A 26,134-nucleotide genomic window follows, 5' to 3' on the forward strand; every position below is an offset into this window, starting at 1 on the left:
ATTGGCCAACAGAGAAGATGAACACGTGCTTTAATTCCATCCAGATGTCAGTAGAAACTGGTAATATTTGTTGTGGAGTCAAACCAGAAACTGCTGATGCCAGAACATGTATGAAAACTTGCTCAATAGTTGACTCAGCTGTTGCTTCATTACTGGTAACCTACATAATTCAGAGTGCATTTTACTCCAACTTAGAAGTCATGGCATTTGAAACAAACTGATTAAAACATGAACAAAAGGAAATAGTATTAGAGTGAAAGTGGGCAGAGAACAGGTGGAAGGATGAATGATAGATACTGTGTGGTTTAAAATAGTTAAAAAGGTGTAGAAATGTTCAAGAAAAACCAGCACCAGGCATGGTTTTGGTAATAAGACATCTTTATTAATCATTTGGAGAGACATGCTAGATCTCTGTACAGTGTGAATGGAGAGCCAGCTCTAGACTGATCAGTCTGCTGCACAGAGCTGCGACAGAAACACCTTCAGGGAATAACCGCAGACCCCCTACCTCCAATTCAGATCCTCTTCTTCCCCGATACACTCAGACATTGGTTGCATCACTTGGTCCATTTCCAGGGAATGTTAAAACAGGCCTTCAGGAAACAAACTGAACTCTACTTTCATATCTAAAGGGAACAAAATACAAACAAGTGTCTGTAGCTACCAATCAATCATCTTGTCTTCGTTTAAAGAATAAATACCCATGAGTCATTTCTGAAAAGTGCTCCTCTTACTAGGCGGTGTGCTCAGTAATGAAAGCAGAACATTCCTGTTTTCAGATAATAGTCAGCAGAGGGTTAGAGGGTTCATGATCAATATCAGGACAGATGTTACAACTCCAGCTGTTGCATTAGACTGCAGTTATTCACAGAGAAATTAAAACATCACATTCCTCATAAAAACTAGATGGGACTTTTATTAAATAAAGTGTTGGTGAATAAACAGTGTAAAAAGTGCAAAGCAGCTCCATTAAATCAGGAGATGTGAGACTTCCACAGCATGGATCACCATCTGCTGTGTTGATTCATAGCTGAATGTCAGAATGAACTGAGATAGAAAAGCTGCTTTGAGCTGCAACATTACGGTCTGACAATCCAACACCATCAGTTTTCATCTGGTTGTTTTGCTCCAACATGCTGTGAAGTTCAGTTTTTACCTGAATCAATACAGATTCTGTTTCCAACCAAGACTGGAATAAAAATTAGAATGTTATGAGGTTATTAATGCAACTAAATCCTTTCAGATGGAAGGATTTACTTTTAAGTTCTAATTCGAGTTTCAGTTGGAGCTCATTGCATTCACAAAGAAAAACAGCGAAACCTTCATAGCAACATTTAATAAACCTAAAGCTTCCCTGTTGGCACATTGGTGGAGTTTGTTACTGAGCATCTGAACCTTAAATCCAGAGAGACGACCATCTTCAGTCCAGGCCAGTCAGAGAACTTCAAGACCTTCCATCAGCTGGACCAGATGTGGCATCATCTCCCTCTGAACATCTGGATGACAGGAGAAAAGACAGAAATACAATTTACTCACTTTCATCATTTTATAAAGGTAGCATGAACTTTATTAAAACTTGACATCAGTAATGAAAGTAAATGTTTTTATCTCGTGTTAAAGCTAAATTTAAAGTCAATTTTAATGACAGTTTATCCTGAGAGGAGTGAGAATGGAGCTTTTCTTTCCTTTTTAGAATATTCTCTCCAAATATTCTGTTTGTTATTGGCTTTACAAGCAATTTTCTTTATTTTTAGATACCTCAGACTGATGCACTTTGCTGGTTTGCAGATAATTTCACGCACAATGACAATAAAGATCTTCTATTAGAACATATTTTGTTAAAACAAGAACTGCAAACCTTCTCAACCATCTCTCAGTCTGCAACATTCCAACTGCGACAAAGAATTATCCGATGTAGTTATTATAATCTTTACTGAACCAGCCCTGGAATTAATAAAAATCTGTATATGGATATGATTTTCTCTGATGAAACTACTGAAACTGCATACCATTAGGGCTGGGCGATATGGCCTAAAACAAAAATCTCTGAGTTTTTCACAAAAAAATCCCGATTCACGATTTATCCGATATATATATATATATTTTTAACCCCCTACCTAATCTCCGCACGCCGGAGTCCAGTCTACTCTATGCAAATGAGCTGCAGCCCTCTCCAGGTAAACACACCGGATCGCAGCTGGAAATGCGCTTTATGTGGCATGCTGGTCCGGTTGCGGTGTGTTTCCCGCTGCGATCCGGTGTGTTTACCTGGAGAGGGCTGCAGCTCATTTGCATAAAGTAGACTGACTTCTACTTTGTGCAAATTGGATGTGGCGTGCGGAGATCCCACGCATCGTGAAACTGTCCTCAAACTTCTAAACTAGGCATCGGTGACCTAAAACGAGGACAGATTCAGCTGCTGCACAGATTATTTCTCGCCTCAAATGCTTTCAGAAATACTTTTCACTAGCGTGATTTTTGAAATAAAAGGGGAAATTTGAGGCCGAGCCGCTGTGTTGATCCGATTTGTCTGCCGGACTGTCCAGTTGAAAGCTCGGTCACATGACCACGTAGCGGCCTGCTGTTGCTCAGCTGTCATGTGACCATGTTGTGGTCCGCTAGTGACCACCCGCCGTCCATGCGATTTTCAGATGCGGTGCGTTGCCGTGTGGGAAAATAGCGTCTAGTGGACACGCGCCTTTAGACCTGCACCGCTCGCCGCCATGTTGTTTGTGTATCAAGCGCGGGGGGGAGGGAGGCGCACACTCTGAACTACGGGAGCCCAGTAGGCAGGCGCTGGTGGCGGATGTTGATGAGAAAATCGATTTTCATTAAAACAAATCGACATTCAGTACAAAGTCGAATTAATCGATAAAATCGATTTATCACCCAGCCCTCCCTCCCATGCAGGTCAAATAAGCATAATCTCTTTCTGACTGAAGATGCAAACACTTTGACACCAACGGTTGCAGCAGTTACCTGTAGATCCTGGGATAAAATTCTGGGGCTCTTGAGGGTCTTTTTCTTTCTGCATAAGAATGGCTACTCTTGAGCTGAATTTGGTGGAAAATAAAGTGATTGTGTAAGTTTTACTCCACTTGTAGAGGATTCCCTTCACAGTGGAATGATTCATATCAGACCATTTGCATTCTGACATCTTTTTTAAATCCCTTGACAGACTCAGAGTCATCAGCAACCTTTTATTTTTGACGACTGTTGAGAGCTCATTAGATCTATTCATGGTGACAACACACGCATTAATAGCAAAGAGAACAGCAGGCCCTGGAGGTTAAAATGTTTAAATAAGACAGGTTCCAGCTGTCACTCCTTCAGGAGGTTTGAATTACTGGCACTTAATCTGGAACCCCTTCTGATTTGATGTATTTGATAATGCAAAAAATGTACTCACTTCTTCCATGCAACTGATTTTGGTTTATTTAAATGATGACAATGTCAATTTCATACACTTATTTGAGTATATCACCTTAAAGGAGGATCAGGTGCTTTATCAAAAATGTAAAAAAAAAAAAAAAAAAAAAATCATTTTAATTTTCATGAGATGTAATTATTGTTTCACAGGACTGCATGTCCACTTTTCCATATAACTTTTGAATTTTGCATTTTTAAAATGTCTGTTTATTCCAGTATATTGATTTAGAACATTATGAGAATGCAATATTGCCTTTCACTATAGATTACCATTTATATTTATTATTATTATTAATAATAATAATAATAATAATAATAATAATAATAATAATAATGCATGGTAATAACAAGCTGTGGATCCTGAGACTTTATTCCATAATACCCTGATAATAACTGAGCTCTGAGAACAGGAGAGCACCTCTGAACATTTACAGGTGAACTTACCAGAGCTGAAAAAGCCCATTTTCATTAAAGAACAGAATTTTCTCACTAACCTCACATTGGTTAAACAAGCAGCATGATTATAATAATAATGGTAATTCTAATAACAATAATAAATCCTTGCAGTGATAGAGACAGAAACTTGATTCAGAGTTGGACATCAAAACCTCAAAAATGAGTTTTGTCAGTGGCGGAACAAAAACACCAGCAGACTGGTTTTTCAATTTGATTCAATTCAATTTTATTTATATAGCGCCAATTACAGTCAAATTGTCTCAAGACGCTTTACAGAACCCATATGCCTGACCCCCAGAGCAAGCCAAAAGGCGACAGTGGCAAGGAAAACACCCTTTTAACAGGGAAAAAAACCTTGAGCGGAACCCCGCTCTAATGTGGGGGGATCCAATAGCCTGCTGGCCGGACGGGTTGAGAGGGACAGAAGAGGTAGAGAGGTAGAGATAGAGGGGTAGAGGTAGAGGGTTACAGGTAGAGGGTTAGAGGTGGAGGTAGAGGGATAGAGATAGAGAGGTAGGGGGGGACATGTGTGGAGCATAAATATAAAGCCATTTGATGAATCATAGGCTGAAAACAAAGAGGCATCTCTGGTACAGAACATTAAATAACCACAGGAAATCAATTTGCAAAGCCATTCACACAATCATTTACTGGCTGGTAAATGTCACTTACCACTTAATATGTTATGCATTTTAATAGTTAATGAGGCACTGAATCTATGGTATTCTATAATATTTTTTAGTTGTTTGAGGAATAATTACCGTGATGTGTGTTGATCACTACACACAATGCTCAAATCGAGCCAAAAAAGGTGCTGCAAGTTTCCTGCAGAGGGCAGCATTGACTTCTGTACTGCAACATAGTACAGCACTGTCTTAATCAGAGATACCTACATGTATGTTTGATGGTGACTAAGTGCCGATTCAAACAATTCATATGTCTCAGTGAGGAGGAAAACAACCACAAAAGCCTCAGTAGCATCTATGATCCTGAAAAAGAATGAACTCTAAGACCAACAACATTCTGTCAGAAAAGGGAAACTTTATTTTATTCAGATCATTCTTAAAATTATTGCAAACTCAAGCACATACAGTAGCTTATTATAACAGCCGATTCCATGTGAAAAGCATAACACATGACGCATATGCAGAACACTGTACCTTTAAGGAATTAACTGCAAAAACCAATGTACAAAAGATGAAGATTTTCTCTGAGCTCAATTCCTGTTTGAAGCAATTTTCTGAAGATGTCAGCTGTAATGTAAGCATTCTTCACCATAGCAGTGACAGGAGGAACACATACAATCCCTTTCAGTACAATGTTATGACATTCAAGGTCCGCTGGGTTGCCCAGGCTGGCTGAAAATTAACAGAATCACTGTGTTTGTTTTTGTCTCCATTATCACAAATCTTCCACCCACTCAAGCAAAAGTCTGCCGTTCTTCCACGTAAAACACACACTCTATAGGCCACTTTCTTAGGACAGAGCACTTAATGGCTGTTTTTTTTTTTGGGGGGGGGGGGGGGGGGAGACGCAGGCATCTCATTAGCTGGGATCCGATGATTTGTCGAGTTCAACTTTTACACCTTTTTCTCCTGCACCTGCACATAAAGGAAACACACGAGAGATAAAGTAAGACATAACAAAACGCCTGAAACACTAGGAGCAGGACTGCAAGGTTTGTACTTGAAATCTTACCTGTTAAGTATTTTTCTTTAGCTCTGGCTCGCTCGTCCGCGTCAAAATACCACACTGTGATGGCATACCTGCGAGACAGATTTAGACTGATGAGTCAGTGCACGGCAGGCTGAATAATGCGAGCGTTTGCGTTGGAGAGACGTGGATGCTGACCTTGTAGCGAAAGCGGGCTGAACCTCGTGAGGGTTCCGTCTATCTGACCAGAACAGCAGCAGACGGTCAAATTTTGGCTCTATGTCGGCAAACTGGGCCTTTCCTTCTGGGAAGATTCGAAGAAGGCCACCATGTTCCTGGAAGAGCAGAGAAAAGAAGAAACAACCCCGTTATGTACACAAATCAGGACGAAGCAATAGCAGGAAGGTAAAGCAAGACTGTAGGAAGAAAACACTCAGCGAAGCCTCTGCAGTGATCACATTTCTGGGTTTAATGTTCATCCACATTAAAAGATAAACACGCAGGAAAACAAGAGTCTCACAAAAGAAACACACACAAGTCATAAAAAGGATACTCAAAGGCTTTTTAAATTATCAACGCGTAACGACAATGTCGAAGGAAAAGGGTTGTACAACTCCAAGGGCTAGGAGGAAAGCTCAGGATAGGAAGCAGCAGCGGGGGACGGCTTTCCTGTGGTGGGATAGGAAGAATAACCCACAGGAAAACTGCTCTGGCTGGATAAAGGACCTGGAGAGTGAAAAAGCAGATTGCTGCAAGCGTGCCGCTTAAACTCTCACACAGCTGATATGATAGGCTCCTCTCTTCACACGCAAACCAGCAGAGCAAGAAGGTTCACACCCTTTGTCCAAGGAGTAATGCTATTCCCATTTAAATTACACTCAATTAGGGGGAATGCCGGCACTGTGACAAAATGAAATAAAGCACAATGGAGTCAAAGAAGACAGGAGAAATGTTTTTTTTTCTGCAACATATAATCAGCCAAAGACCACCAACTGACTGCACGTATAGCAGAGTTCAGTGTCCTGGCTGCAAATGAAGCAAGATTACCCTAAAGGCGGTGACCTCATTATCTACATCAAGCTGAAGTGGACTGATGGTACATGTCAACAGGCACAACCCAATTCTAGCCTGGCTGTAGACTCTCAGTGTTGTTTAATGCAAGCTAGAAAACCCACACACACACACAAAACGTATCCAATTAAATCACAACAAAATGTGTCGTTGGCAATCACCTGAGTGGAAGCTGCTAATTCGACTGCAGGAGATGCCAAGAACATGACAGAAACTGATTTCATAAGTTTGCTATCCTCTAGACTAACAGTGCAACTCTTTTACATTGGTTACACTGATTTTCTCAACTAATTACTTCATCAATAAAAGATCTTAAACTAGTAACTAGCTTATATTAGTGCAAGTTTTGTTGTTATGATTTCCGAAAATCCATGGTTTCAAATTTTTATTGAAAAAACTTGACTGAAGCAATTAATCGATTATCAAAATAAGTGCAAATTAATAATTATGTTTACCAACAGAGCCCATCCACTCTTTACAAAACTCTCAGGGCCGTTTGCTCAGCTGTACGTACTGCAGACAGTGCTGTGGAGTCAAGTGGTACCTTCATGGTAAGCTGATAACTATTTTGTGAATAAACATTGATGGAAAGTTAATAAACTACCATCATTTTCGATTTTCAGTATCTCCATGTAAACACACATATCTGCCCAAACATTAAAACCATTCACAGGTCAAGTGAATAACACTGATAGTGCCGCACCAATGCAATATTTTGCCAGGAAACTTTGGGTCCTGGCAAAATATCACAAACAAATCGTGGATGTAAAAGGTATGGCAATGCATCCCATTTAAACAAAATCATCCTCCTGAATTGCAGTAGATATGCAAATGCATTTCTTTTAAACCCTACTAGTCCCACCCACACAGAGCGTACGTTTTACTCTGGCCTGCGCTGTCATTTGAAAGTGACTCCTACTCTTTGAAACATATAATACATGTTTGTATTAGTAGTCTGTCATAGTGGTCGCCTCCCACCAGTGGAAGAGTAAATGTTATGAAAGACCAATACTGAGATCATTAATGCAAGATTTTTTCATGAGTGGGTGGTGGAAACCATGGTCGGAACAAAATGTGTTTTTTGACACCCTGTCCAAGCTAACCAAATAAAATCTTGCCAAACCTGACACCCCCATGACTGCTGAGAGCGTTCCTCACCAAAGGAAGTCACATGGTGTTCCCACAGATACCAGTAGAAATGTTTATCACTCATAACAAAGTTCACTGTAAATCAGGGCTCAGTGCTGGAACTTAGAGTGCTTAAGTGTTTGTTAATTCAGATGGAGCAGGAGCTGGAGGCGAACACAGTAACCTGATCACACTGCGGTTTTTTAAAAAACGGAAGAAATAACAGCCAATGCATGGAATAAGGAGTTGTATGGATGTGTCTTTGTCTGTCTAGACCGGTGACCTGTCCTTGCTGCTCACCCACTGCATGCTGGGAAAGGCCACCTCCTGTAACCCTGTACAAGATTAATAAAATAGATGGATGGTTATGTTGTACTACATAATATACAGTACTGTAACACACTTTTTTCATTGTTTCAAGAATAGCAGACACAGTCACATGTTCACAATCTTATGAGCTCCATTTACAAAGATTATAGGATTTGTATATTTGAGGAACAAACCCCGAGGTATACTTTACACAGAAGTTGAACTTGTAACAAAGTTTAAAAAAAAAAAAAAAAAAAACATTGGCTGATTAATTTCAGTTCAGTTAGGAAATTGCTTAACAGTGTCTACTTTTGCCATGGGTCTTCTATTTTGACCAATAATGAATAATTGCCGAATGAGAATATAATAAATACTTAAAGTCCCTCTCTGGTTGTTTATTTATTCTCTAAAAAAAAAAGAGAAAAAAAAAATCTTTGGGTCACAAAGTGGCATATTTGTAAGTTTCTTCTTTGACAACAATCTGTTCCTGCCTCTCTCTACAGCTCAAGCACACTAGCTCAACTATAAATCTGGTGAAACACAATAAAACTACTACACAATGGTAAGCTGTAAATTTGGAGAAACTCAGGCATACATGTTGAAACCAGAAACAGATTCTGATGAACAGCGATACAGAAAGTCTCACTCTGCAAGTTAACGGAATCGGTTCCCTAGGTGTGAAATCCTGAGCTCTGAATATGTTTGCAGTGCACTACAGTTCCAACATGGAAATGCTTAATCGTGCTGTTGACCATCACAATGTGTCTTTCAGCATATAAAAAAACCCCACACTGACATGTTACCAAGGTAAAAAAAAAAAAAAACTGATTTTCACTGGAGGGGGTCTGGGCTGAAACATAATGCATTCATTTTTGATTTATGGTGTTACAATTAGCTAGACGCGTACATGTTGCAGTACAGTCTATATAAGTGAATCAGCTGAAGAAACACAACCTGAACACTTAAAAGTGATGCCATTCACTCATGGAGCTCCTGTATTCTACCAACCCTATTCTATAACAGCCTAGTCAATCAGAAACCACCCAGGAAATTATTCTCATGCTCATTTAGATAACTGAACATAATAGAAACCATGCAGCAGCCTAGCTGATTAACATCAAGGTAATGTGATCAACCTCAGAACTGATGCAGGTATTAACAGGAAAATACTTTCTCTTGTCATAAACAAGCAAAAGACAGACAGTAGAGAATATAATTCAAAACACTGTTATAAAACGTGTAAGCACCTGTTGGTTATAAAAAGATGTGGTGTGGTAACAAGAATTTGACATGCTTGTTTTCTTTTCCTCTGAAACTCAATATACTCCAAGCAGGTCAAGTCATTTGTGCTCAGTTAGCAGGTACATTAGTCAAAAGAGAAGCCTGCTGTTCCTACCAGTTACAGAATATGTCAGTGACTATTGAAAATCCTAACAAATACAAAACAAACTGCTTCAACGAAAGAAGAGCAGCAACAGGCTGAAACCAACCGACCAAGAAATGATGGACATGCAGTTTCTGCCTGGACGGCAAAATAATCAATGTTAGTAAGTTGTTGAATGAGATAATTATATTAATTTGTCTACTCTCACACAGCAGAAGAGATGCTGCTAATATCTATACATCTACTTGCCGTACTGCTTGCTATATGACAGCTAATAATGGTCAAACTCTGTTTAGTTGAAGTCTTATTGTGACGACAGGCGCATGCATGGGCTGCATTCTACCACAAAGTACAATCTAAAGGCAAAACAGAGTTTCCTGTAATTATGTCATTTTCATATGCTAGTCTGGAGGTGAAGTATGTGCGGAAGTCTGGAAGACAACCTCTTGTGTACTGATGTGTCTTGTCACCCACTTCACAGTTGCTGCTTTCTGTTATGAAGACTGTTGTTGCTTCCTGATTTGCAGCATCCTGTTTATTTACTCAGGAGGTGAGCTCAAAGCACATTACAGTGCAGCCTATGTTTTCTATAGCGAAAAAGGTCAAGCTTGGCAGATATCATGGCTTAAAGATATTGTGGAAAAAAGTAATTAGTTCATATGTGCCCTCACATTTCTGTTAACCAACTGTAGTGGAAGGAACTAAAGTTACAGGTTGTTATGGCAACTCTGGAGGACCCAGATCATCTGTAAAAGGTTAGAAGATGCATTTAGTCATTCAGGTGCCCTAAAATACTGAACTTAGCCCTTCTGCTGTTACACCAATGTGAAGCTACACTCGATTAGGGCTGTCATTACTAGTGCCATAAAGAATCAGGTCATCATTAATAATACCCCAACATCAATCACTTTTTGCTTCAGTCCATTATAACTTGAATTGCTTTTGGAGTAGACCTAACTTCTAGCTCGCTACACTAACAAGCCATCCTTTTAAGTTATTGTTATCATGTTGGAGTTTACCTCTGCAGTTCCACACTTTAATATGTAAATCTCCAAATAAAACAAATTCACATGAAATAGTCATTTTTATTCCTTTTGTGGAAGAAAATTAAGAGTTAAAATAAACTGATTAATGAGTACAGTTGATTTAAAAAAGGAAAATAGTTCTTAGTATCAACCTATCAATGGGTTGAGTAATACTGACCAGCTTTGACTACTCTCCAGTTAGCTGCACAGATTGTATATCATGTAGTCTAATGCTGTGCAAAAGAAACACTGGAAGTTGTCATGCTATGGTTGTCGGACATCAGCTTAATAAATGCTTGGCTTTAATGCATTTTGTTCTTAGTTTGGACAACAGATATACTTCCTGTGGATGTAGTAGTTTACTACTATGTCTATCCAGACTGACATTACCGTTCCAAAGTTTTGTGTCACCCAGACAATTTCATGCTTTCCATGAAAATTCACACTTTTATTCATGTGCTAACATAACTGCACAGGGGTTTTCTAATCATCAATTAGCCTTTCAACACCATTAGCTAACACAATGTAGCATTAGAATACAGGAGTGATGGTTGCTGGAAATGGGCCTCTGTACTCCTATGTAGATATTCCATTAAAAATCAGCTGTTTCCAGCTAGAATAGTCATTTACCACATTAACAATATCTAGATTGTATTTCTGATTAATTTAATGTAATCTTCATTGAAAAAAAGTGTTTTTCTTTCTAAAATAAGGACATTTTTAAGTGACCCTAAACTTTTAAATGGTAGTGTATAAAATATATGCAGTGAAGACTGAGTAAATCTCGGTGTAAGATCTGAGAAAGTTTTTAAAGAGAGCTACAAATTCTAAAATCCTGATGCTTCACTCAGTGGCACAAAATATCTATATAATCACTACAGTTTAAAAGTGGACACCCAGGATTAGTGTCACCAACGAATATCTGACCAAACGTGAAATATGGTCACAACCTGAGTTGTGTTAAATATGGCCTAATGTTTTTTTCAGAACATCATGATGTCAGTGAAGTTGACCTTTTAGATGTGAAATGTCATCAATTCATCATTTTATCATAATAGACGTGTGAAATTGTGTCACAATTTACATTTGAATTCTTGAGTTACGATCAAAAGCTTGTTTTGTGAGATCACACTGACCTTTAACCAACAAGTTCTTATCAGTTCATTGTTGAGTCCAAGTGAACATTTGGGCCAAACTTGAAGAAATTCCCCCAAGGGCTTCTTAAGATATTATGTTCTCGAGAACAGGACTGATGGATGTAGCAAAGTTTTGATATCGCTCACATCCTGTGTCATGCCATGTGTTAAATTACTCTACATATAATACTGTATGTTGTAATCTTCTTTTAAACTGCATGCAGGTGCAAATGTTTGACATCAATATGAGTATCTCTGCAGCAAAAGACAACAGATTAATCAGAATGATTCTTCTCTCTGTCTTTCTTCTGTCTCACTTTAAATGCAATCTTCTTGCATAAAGAGCTGCAGATAAGTGGAAAGTAACAGGGGTGCTCTTCTCCCTGTTTGGGTGTGGCTGGATTAGCAGGATTTCTGTGTTTTAATGGGATTATAAACAGTGAGCGTGGCCATAAAGCATGCATTGACAGGTCACTACTACTGCTTAATCTTCACAGGTGTGGAATATGGTATCAAGTGGGATGGAGAGTGACAATCCTATTACAGAGACAAGAACTGAGCTGACTTGTCATATGCTTGTGACAGGAAGTCAGACTGAAATATAAAGAACCTGACACATTACCATTCTGCAAATTAATTTGATGATTATTTCAGTCATAATTTGAAACTATAAAATCAATCTTTATGACAAAAAAAGGCATTTCCTCCACATTACTCACATACCTTGGCATTCCAATCTTTATTAAGGTAATATATGCATGTGACACACCGTCCATCGCCGTTGGGGTTATCCACATGGCGCACGTAGCCTGTCCCGTTTCCGGGGTAACATGCCACCATTGCCTGAAGAGAGGAAGATGAAATAATGTGATTAGCAAAAAACAGATATGCAGTGAGAAAAGCACATGTCTAGTTTTCACACGTGTCATCAAAAAACAGATGTACTGCATTAAAAGAATGAAGGTAAAATGATGTGTGTCTGCACAAATCCAAGCACCAGTAAAGATCCAACCAGGCAGAACCAGAGCTTTGGAAGCAGCTCAGATTGCATCGGCGGGCACGTGACGTGGATGCAGCAGACGGTCTTGGCACAGGCGGATTGTATTGTTGCCTCACCTGCACCAAGACTGACACAAGCAGCGGCTGCCTACAACCCCATCTGCCTCATTATAAACTTTAAACTAGCGAGAAAATAAACCGGAGATATCGCGCTGCACGTCAACTTCCTCCTGCCTTTTCCTGCTCTATTAAGACTTGCATGATCTGCTTGGGTGTTGGCAGTGAACCCCTATGAGCTCTTGTAAACTTCTTGGTGTAAACAGCGAGCGAACGCACTCTTACAGCGCAGAATGCCCCTCAGGAATAAGACACAAGTGGTCACTCGTCACTGCTGGCAGTGACTACGACAAAAAACGCTTGTGTCTTCCTCAGAAATGAGGAGTTCCTGGAAGAAATGATGAAGAGCAAATAAAATCCATCTGTCGCCATCATCTTAAAAACCCAGCACACCTACACTGGAAATTACAACAAAGACTTGGACAGCATACAAGTGTGTATGTTTTCTGACTTGAAAGTGGAGCTGAGATGAGAGAAAAACGTGCACAAACACAGAGGGCAGATTCAGCCCTCATACAGAGCAGTGTCTAAGCAGTGATATGACAGACAAAAGGCAAGTTCATCCACATTCTTTCATGAACTTGCATCAACATAAACCATAGCAACATCATTATAAAAACTCAAACTTCTTCACTTGGTCTCAAACTAGTGAGACATTGTCAGACTGTATGTCTAAACTTTGAAAAGCTAAAGCTATCCTGTCTGCAGAGAAATGAGAAGACATGCTATATTTCAAAATATTTGGACTTCCAAAGGTGCAGCAGAATGTGCTCTTGTCCTGTATATACTTCGGAAGGGGGTCATTTTATTGCACTACACAATAATTGGACAACAAAATCTTCATGTGCGTGCAAAACCTTTCCAATGTTGCAACCGCCAGTTAGAGCAATAAAAACAAAGAAAAATCGTTTTTACGTCACACACATACGTCTGAACCCTACTAGCCTGCACATCTGACAGCAGTTGCTTACGTCAGTCCACATTGTGCTCACATCATGAATGATGCAGGTTACCACTGGAATGCACATTATCAGGGCATTCAAAGCTGAAAAACAACAAAACTACAACATAAAAATGAGGGGGTGGCGTGTCTTACTCTGGTCGCGTGAACTTCATTGATATAAACAAAAAAAAGAAAAAAAGAGAGTGGTTCTCAGAAGAAACGGCCAAGTGAGGGGCATGCAAACTGACAAAAGGCTTCCTGTCTGTAAGACGCAATACAGTGAGCTTTTCGGTGTGTGTGGGACAGAGAAAGAGGGAGAGGGGCACAGACAGAGAAAGCAAAGGGGTGGAGCAGCAGAGAAGAGAGGAGTGAACTGCTGTAAACTTTGACTCCTGGCTTCCCTCCAGAGGGAGCAGTATTTTAATGGTTGTGCTACGTGCAGAGCGTGAGGAAGGTTGGCTGATCCTCGGCTATGTCACCCCTCCCCACCCTTAACTGCAGGACTCACACTGCAAGGCTGGAGATGGGTAAACAGCCGCTGCTTGGAACAGCATGTTTGTGTGGATTCAGATGTGTGCAGGGCCAGGGGGGTGTGTGTGGGCTGAGTGAAGGTGTGAGAGCCTCGGCACTCCGCAAAAAAACTCGGACAGAGCATTTTCGCCTTTCACTTGGCTTAACTGGACACCTGCAGAACCTCTATACAGCATCATCTACCGCAAGACTTCAGCATGCATGTAGTTATGTACCTGTGAGTGTGCCAGGAAGGATCATACTAAAATATACAATTTGCTATGAAAAACAGGTTTTGTTGTATCTCGAAACATTTAAAAATAAATAAATCAGGACAAACACTAGCATTTAAAAGCACTGATACAACATAGAAACAACTGTGCACAGAAAATGTCCACAGAATACATTGAAATGACACTGGCATGCAGAGCAGCTAGTATCTGAAAATGCCAACTTTGTATGAAGTGCAGTTTGCTTTTCATGTGATCTAGTCATGGGAACCAACAAGCTGAAGTACACAGAAGAGACACTGCTATTGATAAAACCCTCTGTCAGAGAATCACAAATGGTTTGCAGCTAAAACCTTAATGAAAACACAACATACAGACACAATCGCACGCATGGGATTTCCAATGAGGGAATACCAACAACTAGTGCCAAAAATTCTGCTTAATTCTCCATCTGAACAGGACTCCTTTACACAGTAGAAGGATTTGCCATCTTCACCCCTGACCTTTATATCTATTTGAGCTTCCTTTCTTGCAGCCATCAACTCTTCCGCGTTCCACTGCGGCCCTCATTAGGAGGCTGACCTTGCTCTTCATGTTGTTTGTTTACATTCCATATACACGGCTTCAGAGGCAGACTGGCATTTACAGGCAGTGAACGAGAGGAGTAGAGGTCACCAAAATACGCTTCGAGAGGCCTTCAGTGAGGCCAAAGGAAAAGCCAATTGGATTCAATGGATACAGTTTTAAGTTGGAAGTTTACACCGTTTTTCACATTTCCTGACATATAATCCCAGTAAACATCCCCTGATTTAGGTCAGGTAGGATTGTCATTCAACAAAATGTAAAATGTCAGTAACAGTGGAGAGAATTATGTATTTCAGCTTTTATTTCTTTCTTTGATCATAGCAACAGTGAACAGTTTCACTACACTTTGTTAGAATTTGGCAGCATTGGCTTTAAATAGTTTAACCTTGGGTCAGACGTTTCAGGAAGTCTTCCACAAGCTTCTTAAAATAAGCTGCTGCAGTTTTGACCCTTTCCTTTGAATTGAACTGAGTCAGATTGTAGGCCTCCGTCGTGACAACTGCTTTATCAGTTATGCTCAATAATTCTCAACTGAATTGAGGTCAGGGCTTTGGGAAGGACACTACAATACCTTTACTTTGTTGTTTTTTAAAGCTATTTTGCCACAACTTAACATAGGCAAACGTCTGATCCAGCAGAAATGTGATATAGTAAATTAAAAGTAAAAAGACCTGTCTGTTGGAAGAAATATTTTTCATGCATAAAGCAGATTAACAAACAGATGTTCCAAAACTATAGTTTGATAACATGAAATATGTTGAGTGATTAAGAAAAGAGTTTTAATAATTTCACAGTGCAAGCAAACTTATGACTATAACTGTACATTTCTCATTGTTCATTGCATGTGTTAATTTCTAGAAGGACAGCTTAATATTTCTTCCTCACGATAAAGTCACTGCCTATAACACCACAAGAGCATTAATATTGTTAAACACAGTAAGTTTTTGGCAGGTGCAAACTGAAGTGAGGGATTCCTCTGTGTGCTAAAGACTGTGTTCCATATAAGTCATGCTTTAAATTTGTCTGAGACAACTGCAACTCAAGCTGCTTAAACTGGATGGGCCCTGACAAGCATTAGCAAGATTAATATGATTTATGTACTGCCAGCAGCACCGATTCACTGTAAACCAACTATCACCTATGATCCTCTAAATCACGGATACTCTACTTGTTTTCCCTCAGGGACACTTTGGCAAAATAACAGGAAGCCAGGGGCCAGTTTACAAACAATAATATTTATGAGATAAAATGACTGAACATTAAAAGGTCCATAACCCATCTTTGAAATTATTTATTTTCAAATTAACTGTGCCAAGCGATCATATATTATTGAAAATTTACTATATAATCAAGCAAAAACATCCAATTGTTAATACATTAATTCTCTTTTTGAACTAGAAAACTGGGCAGGAGGCCAGAAGGTGCTCTGCACCCTGACAGCTGGGCTGTAAGTTGAATATCACTGTTCTAAATATTGCACTTTTTATATGTATATTTCTAAATCAGTTGAAAGACTGTTAATGTAACCATAACATAAATGTAAACCAAACACTGAAGTTAGACCAAAACTACACTTACACTACCGTTCAAAAATTTGGGGTCACCCACACAATTTCATGTTTTCCATGAAAACTCACTTTTATTCAAGTGCTAACATAATTGCACAAGAGTTTTCTTATCATCAGTTAGCCTTTCAACACCATTAGCTAACACGATGTACCATTAAAATACTGTAGTGATGGTTGCTAGAAATGGGCCTCTGTACCCCTATGTAGATATTCCATTAAAAATCTGTCGTTTCCAGCTAGAATAGTCATTTACCACATTAATATCTAGACTGTATTTCTGATTACTGTAATGTCATCTTCATTAAAAAAAGCTTTTTCAAAAATAACATTTCTAAGTGACCCCAAACTTTTGAACGGTAGTATATATCCTATGTTTAATTACATTTAATAAGAAAAGTTGGTAAGAAGGTTATTGGTTTGCTATATTACAGATAGAGACCTCCAGTGCTAGTACAGTAAGAGTGAACAAGTGGCCAAGTTCCGCAGCCGACATTTACTGGCCAATATCAAAATAAATCAGACATGTAGCGGATTTGTCATTCTATGACTTTATCTAACTAAACCCCTGTATTATAATAAATAACTGGTCAGTAAAACACAGCAGACACTGTGACCACTTTTCATGTTAGAACACAACATTTTGCTAAAATCGGAAATCCTTGATTTGACATTTACGTTAGTGCAATCAGCAGGCATACATAATTGCAGACCAGCCGCCACGGCATCGAATAATGATGCTTCTTAAACTACTGTTTTGATGTCAAGTATGGCCGACAGGTACAAATTTCCCTTCTTTGCTCAAATTGCAAACCTCAACAAAATGCTCAGTTTTGCATAGGAGTAAGATGTTTGGAAAAGATTCTGTGAAGCCCAGAGAGAGGCTCAGTGTCTCTGCTTCATGGGATTATATTTGTCATGTTTGTAGTTTTGTCACTACTGCCACAGAGTAAAAAAATAACTGAAGATCCATTATGAAATCAAATGGTTTCATAAAGCTGTGCCGAGTACAAGTATGTTGCCTGATATGAAAACCTACTTTTAATAGAACATAATGCAAAAAAATATGCTTGAGGTGATTTAGAAATGATGTCAGTACACAATTTGTTCAGCAAAGTTACTCCAATTCCATTGTTTACAAAACTCTTAGTACAATTTGCAGCACATGTAGCGGAGTATGCACAGCTGAGCAGATGGTGGTGCGGAGCCAAGTGATGTCTTCACAGTAAGCTGATAACTAGTTTGGGAAATACATAGCTGGACAGTTAACGGACAACAACCCCATCAATTTCCCTTTTCAATACTATTAATTCACTGTTGGATCCATATCAGAATTTTTCTCCCTAAAAATCAAACAAGATCAGAGAACTTTCATTCCACACCAAGCTGATCAGAACTGACGTAACTGAGGTGAATCACAATGCTGAGCTGCAAGGGGTCAGCTCACCTCACAGAAGAGGTGCTTCTCCAAACATGAGCTCAACAGTTCAGATGGAGACCTTGTAGCGCAAAAGAGTGTGGGAACCAAGACAGTTTGGGTCCAAGCCCGGGATAGCGCACTGTTTTATCTGTTAGCGAGTGGTGCTCCCTCAGAGGAAATCCATGTTTAAAGTAATGACCTAGTTTACTCTTTTCTTCTTTATGGAGGGCCATAAACAATAGGGGGACATATACAGCAGCAGCAATACCCTTTACCCTCCACATATTGCAGCGGAAACACAAGCTCAGCCTCTGCCATTGTTACGCAAATACTCTGAAGGGAATTGTGTAAAGTCGTCAGCTTTGTACGTCTCAGCACACTCTCCCACTGGCAAACACAAGATGAATGCATATGCTGATTTCTGTGAGCAGCTTATAGATTTATCTGGAATAAACTCAATGTGGGGATGCACTCACATAAGCAAGCACATCCGCCGTTTCTACCATTGCACATGCTCAATTTGTGAACTGTAATAGGATAAGTCAGTATATTTCACTGGATCGGTAAGCATCTGTTTATCTTCAAAACTGTCCTGCAATCAGTCAGATTGTGTTGTATTCCTGTACAACATTAGCTCACTAAGAGAGCAGATATATAAAAGGACTGTGTCTGTTCTGTGCAGTACAGTAACTTCTCAGCGCCTGCTCACTCAATGGCTCCATCCATGCCTGTCTGAGAGCCAAGTGAACTCATTCTGTAATTGGATCAGTCACTGATACTTTTTCTTTGCCAGTGGTCAAAGATTGGGCATAGGAAGAATATCACTTGAAAAATTGAAGCTATAACGGCAATCAAGGTTTAAAATCAAGAGCTGGGTTTTTAAAAAAAAAAAAAAAAAAGACAGCCGTTGCTTGAGATGGGGAATCAGAGCTTTACATTAAGCACCACTTCAATTAGTTCTCCATTCTTACACTGTACAGAAGATGGAGCTTGGCAAAGGAACAACTGCAATTATTTAAGTGTTTAATTAAACATTTTGTCATGAACTGTTGCAATAAAATAGATATATTTTTTAAATGCGCAATAATTTTTAGAGTCATGCTCCACCCACTATAAATTCTCCCTGTCTTCAACTCTACAGCTGCAAAAAATCAGAAACAAAGACCCCTTTCTCACGGCTCCACCTGGATAACAGCCAGGTGCTGCTCAGACAGTCACAGCATAGTTAACAGAGAGATAAATGTGTGCTCAAAGCTAAAGTAAAATGGAAATGCCAACTACAACAAATTCTTTGCATGGGAGCAACATGAAAAATAACATGTCTTTACCTCCGTTTGTAGTGTGTATCACATTTAATTTAAAAAAAAAAAAAAAAAAAAATCACAGAACATACCATGTTACACTACAATAATGTTACTACAAGCAGAAGAAATCCACAGCTGGATTACAGAGGGTTTTAAGAGAAGACTGGCTGCTTATACATGACCACAGATGACAGATGAGCCTGCGTTCTGACTTATACCAGAACTATTTATGGTTTACATACACATGGTTAAACAATAAGCAGGAAAAAGGTGGCATGCAAGGTGCTGCCTCAGTCATGCTGGTACTGTCGGCGGAAGGAATGAACGCCTCTCACAGCCTATATCATAATGTACAGTCGGCTCCAGCCCACAGAGGACCATCATCACATGACTTCCTCTAGTCTACTTACTCTGCAGAGCTTTAAGATTTAGGTCATGGGTCAACTTCCTTCTGAAAGCACACATATTCGCAGTCACTGTGTCATAGTACACATGACAACACAAACAACGCAATAGTCTACATAAAAACACACCTGCTCAATAACAACCTCAACACTGTGGGATGAGAGGGGATTGATTTTGTCCAGATTTATCCTGTTGAAGTTAAATTGCTTCATAGCATCTGTCTGCATTTTTTGCTAAAAATGAGAGACTTGGCTAGTTGTGAGCTACAGCTAAATGTCATGACAACACACCTCTCTGCCACGAGACAACAGGGATTTTGCAACAGCAATGGAATGCTGCAAATCAGTGCAGGACTGTTTAATAGCAGTGATGAATTTACAGTATTTTTCACCCACTGCCTAAATTGGCCTTGACTTGTTAGATATTTACATCACGAAAGACAGTTTTACTTTGATATTTTAACTCCAAAAGACATGTTGAACAGAATTTCTAAAACTTTACTTGAAAAGTTACTTTATCTCAACACATCTTCCCAACGCAATCTAGAATTGTATGAAATCTGTCCATGCCAGTGAAAATTTCAGACTTTTATTTTCAGTATTTCCTGACATATTGTTATTTATCAAATTTCAAAATGTTAAAACTAAATGCTGAGAGTGGGTAGACATGAATCGTTAGAAAAAAAAATCTCAGCAACTACTTTATATCTCATTAAAATTTACACAGACAGCATTTTTAACATACACTACCGTTCAAAAAATTTGGGGTCACCCTTACAATTTCATGTTTTCCATGAAAATTCACACTTTCATTCATGTGCTAACATTATTGCACAAGGGTTTTCAACACAATTAGCTAACACAATGTACCATTAGAATACCATAGTGATGGTTGCTGGAAATGTTCCTCTGTACCTCTATGTAGATATTCCATTAAAAATCAGCCGTTACCAGCTAGAATAGTCATTTACCACATTAAGAATGTCTAGACTGGATTTCTGGTTAATTTAACATCATCTTCATTGAAAAAAAAAATAGCTTTTTCTTTCAAAAATGAGGACATTTCTAAGTGACTCCAAACTTTTGAACTGTAGTGTATATAGTCAAGCAATAGGCCCTAAACATTTTAGATGGACTACGCCTTATGTAGTAATAAAAGCAACTTGTGAAAAAACATAGTCTCTGCCAACAACTCATGCAGTAAACCTCCAGAAACCGTTTTAATTGTTGAGTTTATTAATATTTTCATTTACAAAGAGTTGTGTGTAATTATGTCGACTTAAGGGTAATTTGTTCACCCATGAACGCATTTTTTTTTTTTAGACTGAAAAGTTGTTTCAGACAAACATGCTGCTGGCCTCTAAATTTAAGTACAGTTTGCCTTTAGATTGGATACTGCAAGTGGCCCAACTATCAGTTGCACCAAATAAGAGACAACATCTCACTATTGTACTGGACTGCATTATATTAAGTATCCAGTCCCTGTAGACCATATAATGGGATATCTAAATCCAGTGTTTAAATTCTTTACTGAGCGACAATATGCAGCGCTATCACGTTTCACATGAACATCATAAGTGTATTAATAATAGCTTTGTAGATGAGGTGTAAGAATGTGTAGAGCGCAGCCTTGGCTTAGTAAGCTACCGCTTTAACATTCAGGACATACTAATGTTCAATGTCTAGCAACAACTCACTGGCAGGACAATCACGTTTCTGCTACAGGCTTCTTTATGTTTCCTTGTAATACTATAATGGCATCAGAGAGCATTCAACATGCTGGATCTGCAGAGAAACAAACACGTCCCACTGCCTGCAACTCTCCACAATGTTATCAAGTGAAAAGGGGAAATGGAAACAATGACATTTAATAACTATTTGGGCAAAATCTTTTTTCTCGGTCTTTCCTAATGCGAAATGTGCTTCCATTGTGTTGTATCCCTTTGAGCCATCGATACTCACGGCCTTCCATTTGTGCAAGTCATGCTGATTCTTTGCTAGTCACAGTCCAGTCGTGCGTTTGCCAGGGCAACTAGGCCAGTAGGCGAGGAAGTCAAGTTCTCAACAGCGTTTGACTCAGCGGTCTGCCACATGGATCAACTGCACAACCTGAAATAATGTGGGTTCTGAAAAACATTTCATATCTACCAAGAACCAGCCAGGGAAAAAACACAACTGGACAGGAGGAGCAGCCTAAAAATAACAGCATACGGCAATCAGAGGTCTGTGCCAGCACGGATAACCAAGTATCTGAAGCAAGCAAAGGCCACGGGCTTCAAGCCGGTGTGGGCTCTTTCACCACTAGATCCTTTAAATGTCAAGCACTGTTAGAACAGGACACAACAAGAAAATGGTACGAACGGTGACTATCCTCTATGGGTTTAGTTAAACTTGCAGGAGTATTATATATCTGGTAATCCTAGTCCTTTTACTGTTTGACTTTTATACCAGTCTCCCTTTAACTACTAACCTTCAGCCTCAAGTACGTCTCAAGATCAAAAAACATAGCTACCTTCATAAAACATGAAAAGAGTAACGTTAATAAAAGTTAACCAAGTGCACTGATCAGCATGCGAAATAACCATTTTAAATTCCTGTAAATGTGAAAGAAAAGACCACGTAAAGTGGTAACTTTAGATGGAGGTATCAGATCAATACTATCAACAGTCTTGCAATAAATCTGACCTTCATGACAGTTTTAATGATCATTTATTGTCTAACTATTCTAAAGACAGTGGTACAGTGTCTGCTGTAGAATTGATTGTCCTATACTGACAGGCGTTTAGTCAAATTGATACATATGGTTTGGATATAACATTACAAAAACAACTCTCAAACTACACTCTCCAAAATGAGACAGCTTTGACAAAAAAAGGGTGTTGTGTCAGACTGCATTATTTTAGCCATGTTTATCTAGCATACCAGTTATCCAAAAAAGGATTTAGCCGAACTTCTGTTAAATGAATAGTGACAGTCGCCTTCAGAGTATTTCCCCCAAGAGAGGAGGAAGAGGGGGGAGGCTGGAGGCAGCTCATCTCCTCCCGGTTCAGTCCCATGCTACAAGGTCATGGCGACCAGATCTGACTGAAAGAAGAGTCGTAGGTTACACGCAACCCAGCAGCCAAGATGGAGCCAGGTTACCGTGACGTCATTTAGCCCGCTTTTCTGAAACTGTGCTCATAGTTACAGTTAGAAACAACAAAAAAAACATGCAAGGACAGCTTTCCAACGTACACATGCTGCCAATTGTCTCAGAGAAACCCAGCATGAAACCGAGAATACCCTTCACTTTAACGTTTTCTGAGAAAGAACACCTCAGCGTAACAGTTTGTGCCCACAATTTCCTCTCCACTGCCAACCATGTAGGTCCTTCTTCCAATGTAGGAATCCTCTGTCTAACCAGCTGCCTGTCTGTGTGAGGCAGTGAACTGAATTCATCACTGCTGACTGCCACCTCTGTACAGGGAGGTCAGAGGCCACAGTTCGTGACAGTACAATGTCCCTGTAGATGATTCACAGCACAATCAGACTCATGTTTTAGCCAAATGCTTGCACATAAATCCTGTTATTTAAGTTCAATAAAAATTAAAGCTAAACACAATATGCATCCTTTGATGTGTGTGAGCGCGACATCTTCATTTTTATCCGTTTGTGTGTTTAGCAGCAGCACGTGTCTATTGGAACAGCGTGACAAGAAGAACATGTGCAGTGTGTTATACAGTCTCAGTGCGTCATCTACTTGTGCCACTTATACAATCAGTAGTCAGCTTATTAGTTACACTTTGTGGAAACAAATGCAGTCAAATAAATCATCCCGGCAATAAATCTTACATGTGCTAATTTTAGATTATTCAGTAGTAACTCAGAAGATTTTAATGAGGCATTTTTTAAGCTTGATGTTCATTTTGGAGCCTTAGAAACACCTACAAAATACAGCTTCTCAAATGAGCCAAATAAACACAGTTTCAACAAAATCTAAACATTACACCCTTAATGAAGGTAGGATTTATTGCAGGGCTGCTGTATTAAAGTGCATTAGTCTTTGGTGTATTAGTTTACCATAACAAACTGAAAACTGAGTGCAGGCCCTGAGAATGAAATCCGATTTAGAGCAGTGATATACAGAGAACAAGCATTGAAGTAATATTCTGTGGCGACTGCAATGCTAAAAATGCAGAGATATCAGTTTAGATAGATTCTTACAGCATAGATTAATCACTTAAACATATATTCTTGAAGTTGCTTAATAGCTAAAGCCATTAGACACCACCTTTCTGCCTTAGTTTGTATTAGTTCAGGTGTACGTTTTAACTAAGAAAAAGTTAAAGGTGTGCTTCCATATAACTGGTTTCATCCAGCTTGTTCATACTGGTGTCATTGCTCGTGTGCTTTTCTGTGCAAATTTAATATTCATTAACAACATGAAGCTCTGAGTAACACTCATCTGAGCACACACTTAGCTCTGCAGAGAGGAAATAATCCACCTTTCTGACTCAGGGCATTAGCCATGCTTTAACTTGGAGCTGGACAGGACTGACTAGCCTCTTACACTTAAAGCAGGTCTGATTGGCAAAGAGGGCTGATCTTTTCAAAGTAATGGTGCCTTGATGGCAGAATGTATTTGTTTTAAAGATCTGCAACTTCTGCTAAATGGTGGAACACTCAGATACATGCAAGACTTTTCATTTTGGTCCCCAAAGAACCAGAGTCCTGCTGGTGTTCTGACCCCCCCCTTGAACAGGTGTAAGCCAAGAGACCAGCAGGGTCTGGATCCTCAGGGACAGTCACCTCACTACAATCAGACAGATAGTTGTGATACTTACTTTTGTCCTTCCATTTATCGAGTAGTTTCCCAGTTTTCCATTACATTGTCTGATCAGGTCGTCCATGCGACTCATTAGAAAGAGGATCTTCTCGCAGCCGGCCTCCCTCCCCTCAATCCACGTGATTTTGTCCCCTCGGATGTCTTTAGTGGAGTCGCTTTTTTGACTAACCAGCTGCCCGTCTGTGAATTTGCCCGTTTTGTGCAGAGCTTTCACGTTCTCCAAAATCCCCAGACCGGTGTCTGTTCCTACAAAGTTGTCCACCACACAGATGCCGTGCTTGTTCATACACGGTACGATGTACTCCATGGCAAGTTTCTGAGAGGATGAGCTAGTTTGTCCGTTAGGTGTGGCGGTGCTGTCTCCAGGTCTGTCACCGACCCCGGGTGTTTCGTGTAAAGCTGCGCTGTCCGCCTGCTTGGGGTTTTTCTCGTCTCGGGATTTCTCCGGACCCTCGGCGTCCCCCGGCGGCGGCAGCGCCTTCCCGGGCTTCTGTTTGGGAAGCTGCGCCTTGTCAACCTCCTTACAAATGAGCTTGTGCTTCTTCCAGTGCTGTTTCTGGTGCTCCTTGCTGCAGTAAAAGGAGCTCCGGCACCGACCACACTTCAGAAGATTCTCCATTTTCCCACAAAGTTCACAGTACTGTCGCTCTCGCTCCTGTTCGTTCTGCTGCTTCTCCATGTTTGCGGTTTTTACTGCTCCTTTAAGTCCGATCCTTCACACGCGCCTTGCTAACCGACAACTTTGGAAACGATCCGCTGCCTCTGCCGCGGCTCACCGAGTTCACTCAAAACCTCGCCATTTTGTCGCACTCAATCCCTCTCCGGGTGTTTTATCAGTGAAATAACGCCACAATGTGCGCCCAGGACCGAGCATTCCGGGGTGGGTCGAGGTCTTCGGGAGGCATTTCTGCAGGCTAGCTGTCGGTCCCAGGGTAGTGCATGGCGCCGCTCCGTGTGTGCTCAGCCCGTCTCAGTCCAGCCTGCTTTGATGTAAGCACGCAGGCTCCGCCCCCGCAGCGCTGCCTTCAGGGCCGTCGGACATTTGTGGAAGCGTTTAGATACACGTGGAGCTGGCTGATCAGCGTCACGGCAGGGCAGCAGTGAGCATGCGCTAAGGGGCCCATGCGTGATAAAGTCCCAGTGGTCAGTCGATAAAAAATAATGTTATCGTGACTGCTTCAGCCTCAGTGATTATTCCTTGTAATCATATGTTCACTGACCTATAGACTCAGATAATGTACAGTCCCATTAGTATAATAGTGTTGAGGCATTTACTTTCTCTGGAACCTTTTGGTTTATCTCTGCTGTTAAAAATTCTTCATATTATTAGTATAAAATGTGTGCAATCCAGACTACATCTTACCTACTGTATATGTGTGTTGGCTCAGCAAGGATAATATTAAATGAGAAAAAGTTGATCTACAGAAGAACAGATATGTGAAATAAATCCAGACGGCGCAGTCTATACTTAAACATAAAGAATCTGAATACTTACTCCGTCACTGAATACAGTCTAGTAGAAATAAAAGGACAGATTTTTTACCTTTCAGTCTTTGCTACCTTATCAAGGTTATAGAGCTCAAGGCTAATCTGTAATAGGTCTGTAAAGGTAGGGCTTTTATTTACATTCAATCCAAAGTT

At 39.9% G+C, this 26,134-nt stretch overlaps 1 protein-coding gene across 1 annotated transcript; it reads right to left on the reverse strand.

The window, feature by feature from the left end:
* Positions 1-4,906: 4,906 nt before the first annotated feature.
* On the reverse strand, positions 4,907-25,464 carry egln1a (egl-9 family hypoxia-inducible factor 1a). Its single transcript, XM_023295110.3, has 5 exons — positions 24,492-25,464; positions 12,315-12,434; positions 5,737-5,873; positions 5,584-5,651; positions 4,907-5,486 (listed from the first exon to the last, which is right to left on the reverse strand). The coding sequence occupies exons 1-5, from the start codon at positions 25,170-25,172 to the stop codon at positions 5,431-5,433; spliced, it is 1,062 nt and encodes a 353-aa protein (XP_023150878.1). The 5' UTR covers positions 25,173-25,464; the 3' UTR covers positions 4,907-5,430.
* Positions 25,465-26,134: the final 670 nt, after the last annotated feature.

The sequence above is a fragment of the Amphiprion ocellaris genome, chromosome 16 (genome assembly GCF_022539595.1).
Source record: "Amphiprion ocellaris isolate individual 3 ecotype Okinawa chromosome 16, ASM2253959v1, whole genome shotgun sequence".
Taxonomy (NCBI): domain Eukaryota; kingdom Metazoa; phylum Chordata; class Actinopteri; family Pomacentridae; genus Amphiprion; species Amphiprion ocellaris.

Bases quoted from the DNA above. Each gene is read 5' to 3' on its own strand.
- egln1a (XM_023295110.3), bottom strand. From the start codon at position 25,172: ATGGAGAAGCAGCAGAACGAACAGGAGCGAGAGCGACAGTACTGTGAA. The intron at 12,435-24,491 runs GTAAGTATCACA...TCCTCTCTTCAG, and splicing joins CGATAAATGGAAGGACAAAA to GCAATGGTGGCATGTTACCC. The intron at 5,874-12,314 runs GTATGTGAGTAA...CTGCTCTTCCAG, and splicing joins ATAAAGATTGGAATGCCAAG to GAACATGGTGGCCTTCTTCG.